We start from the raw sequence: 15,251 nt of genomic DNA, 5'->3' as shown, positions 1-15,251 counted from the left end.
CCACATTTTTCTGTATCCATTCTTCTATTGAGGGGCATCTGGGTTCTTTCCAGCTTCTGGCTATTATAAATAAGGCTGCTATGAACATAGTGGAGCATGTGTTCTTATTACCAGTTGGAATTTCTTCTGGGTATATGAAATGGCAGCATTTTCAAAAAGATATGTGTGGTTCCTGAAATGTGCTCATAAAACAGAAGTTACAGACCCTGTCTTAGAAGATAAACTACTCATCGGTTAGGAGGATAAAATATGAGTGCCAACTGCACTCTTAAATAAATATTCAGTCATCCATGCAAATAGCAAGATTTCTTGGCTTAATGGAGGTAATCATCTTAAGACATGTGTAGACTGTCACTGATAATATTGCTTATTATGGGATGCTTTGGCGTGATTTGAATAATTATGGCACTAGACTAAAGATCCATTGATTCACAATGGGATACAGGCAATAGGTATTCCTCTTAAACGCCCCCTGAGCTTCTTTGTCATATTTCTATCTTTAAAACTGTTTGCAAAACCACTTGGATATTTAGAATGAACGTGTTTAGATGGAATGTTTTCATGAATTTGATATTTTTTCCTTGTTTCAGATTTAGTGGAGTTCAATTTGGGCAGTCCCAAGAACGTTGGTCCCTTCCTTGCAGTGGACCAGAAACACAACATCTTGCTCAGATACCGCTGTCATGGTCCACCCATCCGCTTCACGAGCGTCTTCAGTAATGAGCTCCATTATGTGGCAAATGAACTGAACAGGATCGTGGGAGGGAAGAACACAGTGGTGGCCATAGCCGTATGGTCTCACTTTAGCACATTCCCCTTGGAAGTCTACATCCGGAGGCTCAGGAACATCAGGCGGGCAGTGGTCCAACTCCTGGACCGAAGTCCTAAGACAGTGGTTGTCATCCGGACAGGCAATGCCCAAGAGCTGGGGCCTGAGGTGAGCCTTTACAACAGTGACTGGTACAACTTTCAGCTGGACACTGTCCTTCGGAGGATGTTTTCAGGGGTCGGAGTCTACCTTGTTGATGCCTGGGAGATGACCTTGGCTCATCACCTACCCCACAAACTGCATCCAGATGAAGTGATCGTGAAGAACCAGCTGGACATGTTCTTATCTTACGTATGCCCCTTGGAGACCTAGCTGTCCTCAAGGACACTGGAGCAATCACGTTCAGTGACCTTTCCAATTGACCTGCAGCATAGAAAATCTGTGATCAACTCCATTGCGAAATGGATACTCTCAACTTGTTTGCCATTTCAGAAAAGAGCTGTCCTTTGCATAATGACTGGTAATGAACTTAGGCAGTGTAGGCTGCGTTTGTAGCTACCTATAGGATTTTTCCGTCTCGACTTAGCCATCCTAGAGATCTAACTTACTGCATCTGCACACGGTATTACTGCCCTTGTAACCAAAGATGCTAATGAGTGGTTAAGAACTGGCTTCTTCTGGGGGGTGAAGATGACCATGCTGATGCCAGTTAAGAGATGCTTTGATGTAAACAGAAGGGATAGATTTGGTTGGCAGTGCTATGTTTGCCACTTACTCGATAAAGGGCATTTGAGGGGCATTCTTCATGAATGTGCCCTCCTCAGGAATAGAGAGGGATTCTTGCTAGAGGTTCCTGTGGCCACAATGAAGACTGTTGTATCTCAGGAGTTTCTATTGACTTATTTATTTTCTCAATTACTTGTAAAGGCCAATGTGTGTGGTCAGAATTTTATATGAGGATATTATCAAGTTCCTGCTTTTATCTCGAAAGAAGTTCAATGAAAGAGCACCCAGGCTCTGCTTTGGATTGGTATGGGCACTGGAGAATTATTTCTTACTTGATTCAGCTGAGTTTTATGTGATGAATTCTTACTCTGGAATAACCACTTTTGGAAGCGACTGTGTAAATAGAAGTTTATTTTTATGTCCTGAAGCTTGTGGGTTTTCAGAACTGACTTTTACGTTAAGAATGCTGCTCACTCTCAGAAAGTCGTCAGGGTTTCTGCCCTCAGCAGTTCCAGCTGTTTCCCTTTGCTTTTTGGCTGTCATGAAATATATGCCGAAATCAGACGTGAAACCAGATCAGAAGTTAATAAAATTAGATATTAAAACTCATGACAAGTATTTCTTGACTTGGGCATAAAGTCTGCATACCCATCGTCTGTCTCATGCTTGCATGTAAGGAGCCACTATTGAGCTAGCTGCTATTCCTTCTGGCTTTTTGGACTGTGGTTCAAGCCTAGGGCCTTGTGCACACTAGGAAGTTGCTCTACCAACTGAATTACATTCCTAGCCCATTTCTGGATACCCCCAAGATTACAAGATTGGTCATTTTATTGGACTTTGTCTTATTAATATTAAGTGGTTTTAAATTAAATTTAGGATCATCTAATAAGTAGTTTTTGCATTATGAGAGGTTATAAGTTACTTTTGCTTTCTTTGAACAGACCTGTATAAACACTGGGCCTGCTTGGGAAATGAAGACAGATGCTAAAGCAAGAAAAATACACACCCTTCAGAAATGGATAGTTTGGGCTTTTAATGCAAAGGACTTAAGTTATCCCTTTCCTTCTCTTGGGGACCGTTAAGTTTATAAACTATTTTGTTTTAAGTGTATAAAATATAATTGTTTTTGGTGTTTAGGACCAGTGAAGTTAAATGTATTATGCTAGCTTAGTTTTTGCAATACTGAAGCTTGATCCTACTGGGGCACTGTGCTAGATATGGAGTGTACCACTGAGCTAAACCTCCAGCCCATCCGTCTGTCCGTCCTTCCTTCCATCCTTTTGTCTCTTAAACTTTTAAAATTTTAAGGGAAGGTCTCTAAAAGTTCATAAACTGGTCTTGATTTGCTTTGCTGCCTACACAGGCTTTGAATTTTCCTCCTTCCTACCTTAGCCTCTCCAGTAACTGGACCTATAAGGCTGTGCAATCAGCCTGGTTAAATAGCTCATTTTAAGTCAGGCGTGGTGGCACACACCTTTAATAACAGCACTTGGAAGGCTGAGGCAGGTGGGTCTCTGAGTTTGAGGCTAGCTTTGTCTACAGACTGAGTTCCAGGACAGCCAGGGCTACACAGAGAAACCCTGTCTCGAAAAACAAAACAAAAAACAAACAAAAAAGCTATTTTAAATGGTCCTCAAGTTTGCAGTATTTGATAAAAATGAGTTAGGGACCATACCTCCAGGGATTATGGAATTAATCACCTTCGTGACAAATGCCAAGAGATTCTAGTGCAGTTGTAGGGCTCCACACTTTGAGAAACAGTGACAACGAAAAGATCGATCTAGAGAAGTAACGTTGCTTATCTATTACTCCAAGGCTTTATCAAGCGCTTAACGCTGGCGGTGATTTGATAGTTTAGGGGATACTAGCTCCATTTCTGTACCGGAAGAACTCAAGTCGGAATTGAACTCAGGTACAGAGAGTCTGTGCCCTGCCTGGTTACAAGTGCTTTGACTTGTGTAAGGATGTGCTGGGTTTTGAGACTTCTCAGCACTTCCGTGGGCGGCTTTTTGGGAGGCAGAACCGCAAGGGTTACTTTCCCAGTGGAATTTCAAGCACCGCCCACCATTGGTTCACAGCGATGGGTCTCCATGGCTGATTCCTCGTGACCTTTTTCAGTATTTGCCTTTCCGCTTGGTTGCACAAGGTCTTGACAATTTGATAGCACGGTCTCCTGAAGTCCTTTCAGCCACCTTTATCTCTCTTTGGCCTTTTACACTCCAGTGTGGAAATTTTGATAGAAGTTAAAACGTTACTTAAATATTTCCCAGAGCAGTTAGACGCAGGTTGTGCGTCTCTCATCTGAAAACCCCAATTCCTCCCAAATCTAAAGTTTTTTGAGTACTTGACATCACAGGTAAGAGAAGCTTCACCTCACCTTACAGGATGGGTCGCACTCCGAAGACAGCCGTGGGGATGGGGACATGGCCCGGAGTTCAGGGTGCTTGCTGAGTTTCCAGAGGACTAAGTCTGATTCCCAGCCCCGAAGCCAAGTGGCTTAAGACCACCAGTACTTGACACTCTAGATGGATCCAGAGCCTCAGTGTACCTGCATCCATGTGGCATTCACTCACACACAGAAATACACAAAGAATAAAGGTCAGGTGTAGCATATGCTTTTTATCCCAGGACTTGGGAGGTAGAGGCTGGCAGATCTCTGTGGACTCAAGGCCAGCCTTGTCTGTATAGTTCTATACTAACCAAGAGTTTCTTGGTGGGACACTGTCTTAAAACAAAAACAAAACAAAACACCCAAATACATGCAATAAGGATTAAAAAAAAACCTTAAAAATAATTTTCAGAAGCCAGACATACTAAATGTTATATAAGATTTTCTTCAGTTTATATATGTAAAGTATATATAAGGCATACATTTCCTACTTAAGCTTGTTATGCATTAATGAGTTATATACATATATGTGCATGTGAATCTATACATGTATACATACATACACACATGTACACACATGCATATATATGTATATATATACACACATATATGTATACACACACATACATATACATACATAAATATTCCTGAGCCTAAAATAATTTAAAATCTTACAGTTCTGGACTCATGGACTTCAGATAAGGGCTTCTGAAACTTATGAAAAAATTTTTATAGATTATTTAGTCCCATATGCTTGTGAATGTCAGCATGCCAGATAAAAGTGTTTAAATACATATTTCTTATAAAAAATAAAAAGGGACTCATAATTTTAAAAAAAGCTACACAGGTTTAATTAAGGATACAGTCTAGCCAAGTACAGTGAATATTGGCATTTTGATAGGCTTTCTTTCTGGTTTTTGTTTTGTTTTGTTTTTAACCATCTGCAATTGATCCTCTTTTCTCTAGGCTCCATATCACTGGCTTCAGCCAGCTTCTGATGCAAACATTTGGGAAAATATTGCACCTGTACTAAACCTGTACAGACTTTTAACACATCGTTCTCTATGTGATAATAATCAATGAAGTATAACATCTACTTACATAGCCAGAAACTCATTTTAGGATATTTAAAATATTCTATCTGAGATGCATTACACACATACAGAATTTCCATTATTATTATTATTATTATTTAATTAATCAAACGAGAGGTAGTCAGGTCTCTTGAGCTTTAGGGATCTGAACTGATGATGTAGACGAACACAACATTCTTGCTGCCCCAATAGGACAGGGGGTGTTTCCTACATAATCACAAAACTAGACTGTGACAACGAATGCCTGGACATGATGAAAGAAAAGAAGAAAAACGGTTCTGAAATCACTGTAATGAGGGTTCCAAAACCGAGCAGCGAAACTGCATGCTGTCAGGAGAAACCCCTTCAGTGTTGTGCAATGGCTCGCCAGCAGTTAGGACCACTTTCCCCATCACCTTTGCCTGCAGTCATTCAGTTAAGGAGCCCTGCTTCATTTATGGTGCAGATTAGGAACACACAACAGAGATGCCGCTTTGCCATGCCCACCAAACTCAACCCGGGGAAGTAATCCTCCAGACCGGTCCGTTTCCAGGCCTTTGAGGCCACAATGAAAACATGAAAGTTCCTGAGGCGACTCTAACGAGGAGGCCTAATCCCCTAGATTCCCGGGACACTGGGACAGGAGTCCTGAAAACAGCCCTGCGGGGCCGCAGTCCTCCGCGCGGCTCCAGTCCGGGTCTTGGGGACGGCCCTGGCGGGGAATGTCCGGGACTCGGGTCGGTGTCTTTTTGGCCTGGGAATTTCCAGCGTGTGGAAAAAGTCCACAAACTTAGTCCTCGCTGCCCGCCTCGCCTCCTCCGGCCCTTCTCGGTGCCCACGCACCCCCGATCGAACCCGAGGATGAGCATAGGGTGTATTTTAGGCGTGCTGGGCTTCCCCGCCCCCTCTGCCCACTTAGCTGGCAAAAAAGAAAGCCAGCGCTATAAAGGAGGCCAGAGCCAAGGACTGGCCTCCTCCAGCCACGAGGTCAGACGGCGAGCTCTAGAGAAAGAGGCTGCTTAACTGTTCTTTATCATGTAACCTCAAAAGGAAACCCATCAGTCTTCTGATGCTCTCACGTACTTGGGGGGCATTATCGCTGCTTACAGCTGAAAACAGTTGAATTGCTTTTACGTATTTGTGTGACTTGAATCTTCAAATACAAAGGTATACTTTTATTATTTGATGTTCAATATGAAAAGGGATCTAAAGAGCTAAGCTGCCCTCAACCGGTTCCTTTCCCATGCTCTTTCCTTGGGAGCTAGATGTCTGCTGTTTTATAAAGTAGTAACATTTGCTTTGTGGCAAAATATTGTGGGGCAGTGGTTTGTTTGTTGTTTTGGGGATGCCGCCGGATGCTTTGATATTTTGGTAATAGCTTGAGTTGTATCTGTTTGCCTTTAAAGGCCCAGGAAGAATTAGGATACCAGTGGAGGGTACATGTGATGGGTGATGAAGATTCTTGACTTTGTATATCTGATGTATGAATTTACCTTTAGCTGGTGATGGAAAATGGTGGTTACCCTAAGGTGGAAGCTTTCCGGGAGGTTTGATGGGTGGGTTTAAAGGTATACTTTCTCATAAAGGTAAACATGAAGCTACAGGTTTTGTTTTGTGTATGGCTTTTATTTTGTTTGTTTGTTTTGCTTTGTTTTTGTTTTTGTTTTGTTTTGTTTTTGACAGGGTTTCTCTGTGTAGCCTGGGCTGTTCTGGAACTCACTCTGTAGATCAGGCTCGCCTCGAACTCATATATCCTCCTGCTTCTACCTCCTGAGTGCTGGGATTAACGGCATGCGCCGCCACACTTGGCTTTATGAAACTGCCTCTTGCCAGGTGGTGGTGGCACACGCAGAGGCGGGCAGATTTCTGGGTTCGAGGCCAGCCTGGTCTACAGCGTGAGTTCCAGGACAGCCAGGGCTATACAGAGAAACCTTGTTTAAAAAAAACCAAACCAAACCAAACAAAACCCCCCCAAAAAACAACAAAACAAACGAAACTGCCTCTTTATGGAAAAATATATCTTGAGTAGGTTGAAGTATTTGATAGCATATCCTAGGTAGTTCTCATATCTACTCTATAAAACTAAAATTTATGAATGACCGTTTTATGAATGAGAGAAACCATTGAGCTGAGGACGGCTTGGCAGAACCTATAGCTTCGTAACAATTGATCTGAAAAGTTTAAGAGATTTGTCCACGTGAATGCACATTTCTAGATGGGATGGATTAGAGGTTCTCTACGCTGCTGGCCCTAGTGAACTGACTGTATCAGGCAAAGGGGCTGGCCCAGAGAGGATGTGACATTTATTATGTAAATTTTAAGAACTTGGCATTACACTCTTAATTTGAATCTGGCTTCTAAAGAAACAAGTACCTGGTCGGGTGGAATGGTTTGTTTGTTTGTTTGTTTCTCTTAGTATAATGGTTCTCTACCTGTGGGTGGCAACTCCTTAGGAGGGGTTGAATGACCTTATTGAAGGGGTCACTTATCAGATATCTGACATATCAGATATTTACATTACCATTCATAACAGTAACAAAATTACAGTTATGGAGTAGCAACAAAAATAATTTTATGGTCCCGGGTCACCACAACTTGAGGAAGTGTACTAAAGGGTCACGGTATTAGGAGCGTTGAGAGCCACTGTTGGACAATAGGTTGTTTGGATAACAAAATAGAAAAAAATGTCCAGCGCCCATTCACTACAGTAGTTATCCCTGATACAGAAAAGCTTAAGCAACATCTCATGGAAACATGTTTTTATTTGACTTGAGAATACAATGTGTTTTCTACTCCCTCCAGCACCTCTCTAACATTTTGCAGGTTAGGGACACAGCTGGTCAGGGTACAGGTGACAAGCCCTGAAGAGACAGAAGTCAATCTAGGATGAGTCCCCGTTGGAAGTCAGTGCACAATCATGCACTTGGTGGCATTCTGCCTAGGGTACAGGCAGGGCCAGGGTCAGCATAATTGCTATTAAGATACTGACCTTTTTGGCTTATGAAGGAAAAGGGGACAAACCTGTCCCTTTTTTTCCCCTTTGTCCTGACAAAGATCCCGTTCTTAGAACACAGACAGTAACCTTCCTAGAAGCTGCAGTCTCCGTGGACCCTGATCTCTAGGGATGCTTTCTGACTGTTCAGAGACCACGTATTAATCACTCCTGAAGTCTGTTTCCCTTTGGCTATGGACTGACACTGATCTGGTGGCCTCTTGGTCTCTTGCCCTCAGCTTCCCAAGAAGATCCCGAGGCCCATGCTGAACTTCACCTTTTGACGTTGGCTCGATGCTGAAGTCCCGAGGGTGAGCGGGTGAATGTTTCTAAGTGGGATCTAAGCATTCCTTCTGTCTTGGGTGGTATTGTCAGTATGGGAAATGGATGTTTTTTTTTTGGAGAGTTCTAAGGTTTGCAAAGCTCTTAATTTAACCAATTTTTGAAGTTTACTTACAAGCAGTTAATTATGATTTATGAACTAAACGTTTTTGGTGTTTTTCTTTTTAAACAAATATTTGAATTTCCACTGTTTTTATGGGAGGCGGCCATGAGCACATCTAAGAGGGGAATCCAGCCCTCAGCTGACTGACAGTTTCAGGATTATGAGATCTTTCACAGGCTCAGAGAGCATCACGTCTGAATGGTGGGTGGGTGAAGAAACTCATTTGAGCTCACATCTGTGGTTTCTGATCAAAGCACTTTCTGTCCCTTCAGTTTGGAACTGTGAGCCCCCCCCCCCCACCCCCAAGTGTCTCATGGAGCAAATACTGGACTTGAATATTTGTAAACACTTGTTTTAGGAGCTGAACTTGCAAGAGCTCAGCTTTCCCTCACATTACCATTTGAGGTACAGTGTACTCAGCTATATTTCCTAGACCCAGGAGAACTGAGCTGTTGGCTCAGTGTCCCCCAGATAGAATTCAGAACCTAGATTTGCCACCAGGCCAGTTACACAAATATGTCAATTAGGAGCAGGCAGCTTTTCCCCAAGAACTCTTCTACTTCTTTGCTGAGTCTTGGCTACCACATACTCTCTGTTCACAGTTAACTGATGGAGTTCTTCTTGATAACCACCATGATAATTCACATATGAAGGAGACCACAGGGAAGTGTTTTATACCTCAGAGAGTGGAGCCACAGGAGAGTGGCTGCCTGCCCTCAGGAGTTGATAAGAGCTGGCCATTTACTTTCTGTGTTCTTTTTGGAAACAATAACAGAGGTTGTAGAGTAGCTATCCTGTCACCAATTTCCTTTTGCCCCTCTCAGGACCTTTTCTTCTCCAACGTTGGGAGGACATTCTGCCTCCCCCTAGTACAGCATCCACTGCTGCTCCCTATGAAGAAGGGAGCCTTGGGTAACCCCACCCACGTGTGTGTCTGCACCATCCCTGATGTTTCAGAGTGAGCTAATAAGCTGACTGAGTGATCTGTTTTCATAGGTAGCCTCCATGAGGCTATAAGGAAGAGCGTTTACATATTGGCTAACCGGGTTATTTTGCAGAAATGTCTCACAGACTGCATTCCCTCCAGACTCAGTGCTATCACTTAAGTGGGAGGAATGAACGAGTCTACTTGGATAGCTAAGAACACGAAGCATGGCGTGATTTACGACCACTCTCAGTCCCCCTGATTATTTTGGCTAAGTTTGGCATCTTGAATAGCACCCATGGAGAGGGGTTCATACTTTGTGACCTTTTGGGCCTTCTTAAGGGAAAAACCTTAAGTTGTTACAGTGGGCATCCTCTGTTTGCCCTGCAGGCAGCCAGGGCTTGCAGATGCTCCATCAGATCATCTGCAGTATTAAACGCTCATGAGGCGTGTTCAGGAAAGGAATGTGTAAGGAACACATATAGGGCATGCAAGAGTACAAAAACAACAGCAAGATGCCCCGCTGTAAGTGGTCTATGTGCTTACTCAAGTGACATTCGAGACTTTTCTCTGGTTGCTTGTCTCTTTGTACTCTCTTCTGTCTCCATCTTTTGTCAAGAGTTTTAAAAGTACTGGCTGCCAAGGAAGGGACTGTTTCGATTCTACTCAAGTTTTCTTGCCGTCTATCTTTAAATATTTCAAAATATCTAAAAAATTATGGTAAAATTATACATGACATGCAAGTGATGAGCTTTATGCTGGGAGCCTGTGTTGACAAGTATCTGTTTAAGTGCTTCTGGCTGGATACCCAGAAACCAAATTGCCAGATCATGTGGTAATCTTGTATATAACTCTTGACGCTGATTTGAATGATTATTTTCCCCCCTTTGGTTTTTTCCGAGACAGGGTTTCTCTGTGTAGCCCTGGCTGTCCTGGAACTCACTCTGTAGACCAGGCTGGCCTCGAACTCAGAAATCTGCCTGCCTCTGCCTCCCTAGTGCTGGGATTAAAGGCGTGCGCCACCACTGCCCGGCCTTAAATGATTATTATTGTCTGAGTGTGCACATGCTACAGTGGAAGCCAGATGACAACATTCAGAGGACAGCTCTCTCCCCTTTCACTATGAGTTTTGGGGATTTGAACTCACTGAAGCAAGTGATTTACCCACTGAGCCATTTTTCTGGGTCTGTGTATAACTTGTTAAAGCTTTGCCATATCGTTTTCAAAGTGCCTATGCCATGATCATTTTCTTCTTTAAAATTTTTTATAACATATATATATATATATATACACATATATATACATATACATATATATATAGCTATAGGTATATAACATATATGTGTATATATCCACACTTATATTTAGTGTGTGTGTGTGTGTGTGTGTGTGTGTGTATGTGTGTGTGTGTGTGTGAGTTTGAGGGCACCCTGTAGGCTCTGGGGTTCTCCTTCTACCATGTGGGTTCTGGGGCTCCAAATGATGTCCTTAGACTTGGTGGCAAGTGCCTTTGCCCACAGAGCTGTCTGGCCAGCCCTGCCTATTTCTTCTTAACTCATTTTGCAGTGCTTGACTGAGTGGAGTGAAGCAATAGTTAATGCGCATCGTGAGTGTAAGTCAACGATTGATAGCTGAGTTAAGAATAGAGACTCTGCCCAGTGATTCTGCATTCAGCCCCACAATGATTGAGACATAAAACCTTCCTTAAAGTCTACCCGCACTGTAGAACCAAGTGGACGGCTGGAAATTGTACCAAAGAAAACCACTGGGCTAAAGTGCTGGATTCCATATACACTGGATCCTTTTAAACATTTGGACCGCTTGTCACCAGAATACCAAATTCAAAAGAAATCCTGGGAGGTTTCCCAGAGATTTAAAGGGGCCAGAGCTACAGGGCAACTCATGGATGCAAGTGGCTAGGCCTGTATCTGCAGGTGAATGGAGAGAACCCAGAGTGTGGGAATTGGGTGTCTCTGACTTCACTCCATCTCCTTTCTTACTCCCCCATTTCCTCATCTACACATTCATAACACAGAGATGGTCCATGAGTTTCTCTCTCACGAATCCTCCATAATTCGAGAAACAGTGAAAATGGCTCATTTTCTAGTTAGAATAGCTGCCCATGGCCAGCACTCAGCAACCTGTGATGGCTTTTTGTTTTTTACCTCTGCTAAGGACAAAGAAGGTGGGTTCAATATGAGATGGGAGACAAGGGTTAGAGGAATCTGAAAATCCAGTTTTCTGGGTCAGGCTGCTGAATTGACCCTTGAAATCGCTAGTGTCATGTCAGATCAAACTTGATCGCAGAGGCGGGGTTGGATCAGGGCCTTCCAGGCTTGTCATCCTGTGCCAAAGTTTGATAGCTCTTCAACAACCAAGGAAAACATTTTTGTTTTTTTTTTTTACTTGTGGCGTTGAACAGAATCCAGAATTAAGATAAGAGAGATTCTTACACGCAACGCTAATTAAATATCTAGGGCACAGTGACAGATTACAGTTGGCTTGTAATGCAGGAGGTACCATGTGGTAGCAACATTCATGGACCACTTTCAATATACTGTTTGTCTAAGCTCCAAAGTTTTTGGTAGCCCAAAATTTGTGCATATAAGGTGAACTTATTGAAGAAGACACCCCTCCATTCAAATAAATAATTAGATAGACAAAAAAATCATTGAAAAATTTGGAAAATATTTCTCCTGCTCAACTGCTGGTTCCACTGACAGAATCCAGATTAAACCAGTTCCAAAGCCTGGTTTCACATCCTCTCAGGTATGGTCCTATCAAATCTACCGGTCCAGCTATGAATTCAGCCTCTCTTTTAAAATGTTAGTAGCCTTTTGTAAAAGTTCCTGTGTAGGCTACGTACTGACTGTGAGAGGCCTTCTTGAAATTGGTGGGACAGTGACTGCTCTGATCCATTGCAGAGAAGAGGTGAGATGCAGGCCAGAGGCAGAACGGGAAGCACAAATAAAATAAGGTGGCTTCCTTATTTCTGTCCATGGTACACTGTCAGCCTTGCCGGGGCCTGACTCTGTTCTGTGTTATTCAGTCCATTGTCAGCCCCATGGATTGCACCTCTGGTTCACTTCCCTGAAGAGCATCCTCTTTCCAGTTCTGTGGGTAGGAGCCCAGTTCATGGCTCTGACTGTTACAGTGTCCCACTTACCTACCTGCATTCAGCGGCTACTTCTGTTGTTCCCACTTTGCTCAGAAATTCTGAATGGCTCCCCATGGCTTACCACACCAACTTTCCACCATTTTCACTGAGCCGAAGCCCTGTGGGAAGGGACTCCGAACCTGATTTCAAGATTGTCCCCTTTTCTTAGGTTTTCTTCAAGTTGGGCCAGTGAGCCAAAGACATCAGAATATTTAACTATCAAGTATTAAACACAGATTTGAAAAATAATAATAATGACAAAAAACATCATTGGTGTGCTAAGCATATCATATATACGACCTCATTTAACAGATACACTGACCAAAAGTAGTTGAATATCCATTTTAAGGATGAGAAAAGTAGGTGGTTAGTAAGTGACTGGATGGGATTTGGACCAAAGTCTGCTTTACTCGAAAACCCTATGATTTCAACCAAAGGTTGGAAAATATTATAGACAAGAACTTTAGCTTGGATAAAAGCTTGTAGCAAGAATCAATGTGCCATTGTCTAATGTGTATCATGAGGATATAAATAGACTGGAATTGGGGCTTCGTTACCAGAGCTGTTACAGTGAAGCATTCCCAGACTTAGCTGTTCAAACAAACAGAAATTTAGTGTTCCACAGAAGGTCAGTTGGTAAAATGCTTGCTACATAACAATGCAGACCCAAGTTTGGTCTCCAGAATCCATCTTAAAAAAAAAAAATGCCAGGCATGGCCGTCATGATTATAATCCTATCACGAAGAGGCAGGGACAGTGGTCCAAGGGGCTTGCTGGTCAACTAGCCTAGTCCACTCTGTGAGCTCTAGGCCAAAGAGAGATCCTTTACACAACACAACACAACACAACCCCAGGTGTATGGTGCCTGAGATATGACACCCAAGACTGATACACTGGCCTCCACTCATACTACATACATAGGTACACTTATACATGTACACACACATACACACCCCCAAAAACAAAAACAAAAACAGCAATGACAACAAAACCCGACCAACCAACCGACGAGAACAAAATCCCATAGGTTCATTCCCACACTGTTCTGGAAACAGGAAGTGCAGAGTTAGGCTCAGCAAGTTTGACTTGTCTTGAGGCTTGTTTGAGTTGGCCTGAGGCTTCTTTGCTCAATGCACATGGAACCTTCTCCATATGTGTGCACAGGGCCCCTGCCCAGGGCCTTTGGTTTGTGCACATCCCTGTTGTCTTTTAAGACACTCTTTACATTAATTGGTATAGGGCTCCTTTTGACCTCACTTTATCTCATCTCTGCAAAAGCCTGTCTCCAAATATAGTCTTATTTTGAAGTCCCACACTGTAGGGCATCAACATAGGAATTCTGTGTCGATGGGGAGGCAGTTCAGACTGTAACGGAATCGATAGCTGGTTTGGTAGGCCCACCCTTTAGAAGATGTGGAATCAGGCTTAGGGACTGGTTTGATCTAGACTCTGTCATTGGGTCTGGCAGCCTAGTGGGAGAACTGCCTTCCAAAACTTTCAACTAGTTTTGTCTGTCTGGTCATTTGCTTGTGAGGACAGGGGTCTTCATCAATCACTTCTCCACCATATATACTGACGGTTCATTAGGGGTCACTCACTTAACCTGGAGCACAGCAATTCAGCTAGCCTGGCTAGTCAGACAGCCCCCCAGGAGTCTTTGCCTCCTATGCTGGGATTATAGACTTCTATGCCGTGCACTTACATTTTACAGTGGTGCTGGGGACCTGAACTCACACACCTTACACTTGCATACAATTCACTTCAACCACTGACCATCTCCTCATCCTCTCTCGTTATTATTATTACTATTAATTATATTTTAAAAGTTGCATTTAGTTATTTCTGTATTGTGCATGTGTGTATGTGTGAGAGTGTGGGCGTGTGTGTGCTATGGTGTGTGTGTGTAAAGGCCAGAAGACAACTTTTGAGGGCTGCTCTGCCCTTTTTACATGTGGGTCCTGAGATTGAATTTGTGCCTTCGGGGTTGACTGTTAAGTGCCTGTTTACCTTCTGAGCCGTTTCCTGCGTCATCCAGTTGTGTCATCCAGCTGAATGAGTACAAAGGGTTGCCTAGGGACCACTTTGAAGAAAGAACTATTAGAACTTTCTTATAGTGAAATGGAGGAGAGAAAGCATCAGACCTTTCCTGCACACATATGGAGAAGGTTCCATGTGCATTGAGCAAAGAAGCCTCAGGCCAACTCAAACAAGCCTCAAGACAAGTCAAACTTGCTGAGCCTAACTGCACTTCCTGTTTCCAGAACAGTGTGGGAATGAACCTATGGGATTTTGTTCTCGTCGCTTGGTTGGTGGGTTGGTCGGGTTTTGTTGTCCTTTAGACTTTTCTGCAAAGGTGGGGTGTGTACGGTGAATGCATTTAGATGTGCGGGTGCGTGTGTGCACGTGCAGAGGCCAGAGTAGGACTCCTGGTGTCTTCCTTTGGATGTCTGCTGTTCAGCCTTGAGTTAGGGTTTCTCTGTCAATCCGAACTTGCCCTTTCTGCTAGGCTGGCTATTGACAGCTCTCAGCACGCGCCTGTCTTCACCTCTTAAAGCCAGGGCTGTGGGCACATGCAGCTGGACTTGACAGTTGTACGTGAGTGCTACAGATTTGCACTCAGGGTTTTGTACTTGGAACAAAAAGTTCTCTCTCAGCAAACCTGACCATCTCCATAGGTCATGAAGAGAGTCATTTGGTGGGTATATTGGTGCAAAGAGGGAAAATGAGTTGGGTCACCTCCCTCCCTCCCTCCCTCCCTCCCTCCCTCCCTCCCTC

The 15,251-nt window shown here is 43.3% G+C and overlaps 2 protein-coding genes across 2 annotated transcripts in view; both read left to right on the top strand.

The window, feature by feature from the left end:
* Positions 1 to 2,104, top strand: part of Nxpe3 (neurexophilin and PC-esterase domain family member 3) — a 46,064-nt gene extending 43,960 nt beyond the window's left edge. Inside the window, exon 5 of the mRNA XM_029470553.1 lies at positions 591 to 2,104. Coding sequence (XP_029326413.1) covers positions 591 to 1,141 — 551 coding nt within the window. The 3' untranslated portion in view covers positions 1,142 to 2,104. The remainder of the gene's footprint in view (positions 1 to 590) is intronic.
* A 3,653-nt stretch (positions 2,105 to 5,757) lies between these two features.
* Nfkbiz (NFKB inhibitor zeta) overlaps positions 5,758 to 15,251 on the top strand; it is a 28,135-nt gene continuing 18,641 nt past the window's right edge. The window contains exons 1-2 of the mRNA XM_029470630.1: positions 5,758 to 6,124; positions 8,189 to 8,260. The gene's annotated coding sequence lies outside the window, so the exon portion shown is untranslated. The remainder of the gene's footprint in view (positions 6,125 to 8,188; positions 8,261 to 15,251) is intronic.

The sequence above is a fragment of the Mus caroli genome, chromosome 16 (genome assembly GCF_900094665.2).
Source record: "Mus caroli chromosome 16, CAROLI_EIJ_v1.1, whole genome shotgun sequence".
Lineage (NCBI taxonomy): Eukaryota > Metazoa > Chordata > Mammalia > Rodentia > Muridae > Mus > Mus caroli.
The sequence above is the reverse complement of the archived record's forward strand: the minus strand, read 5'-3'. Positions and strand labels throughout refer to the sequence as shown.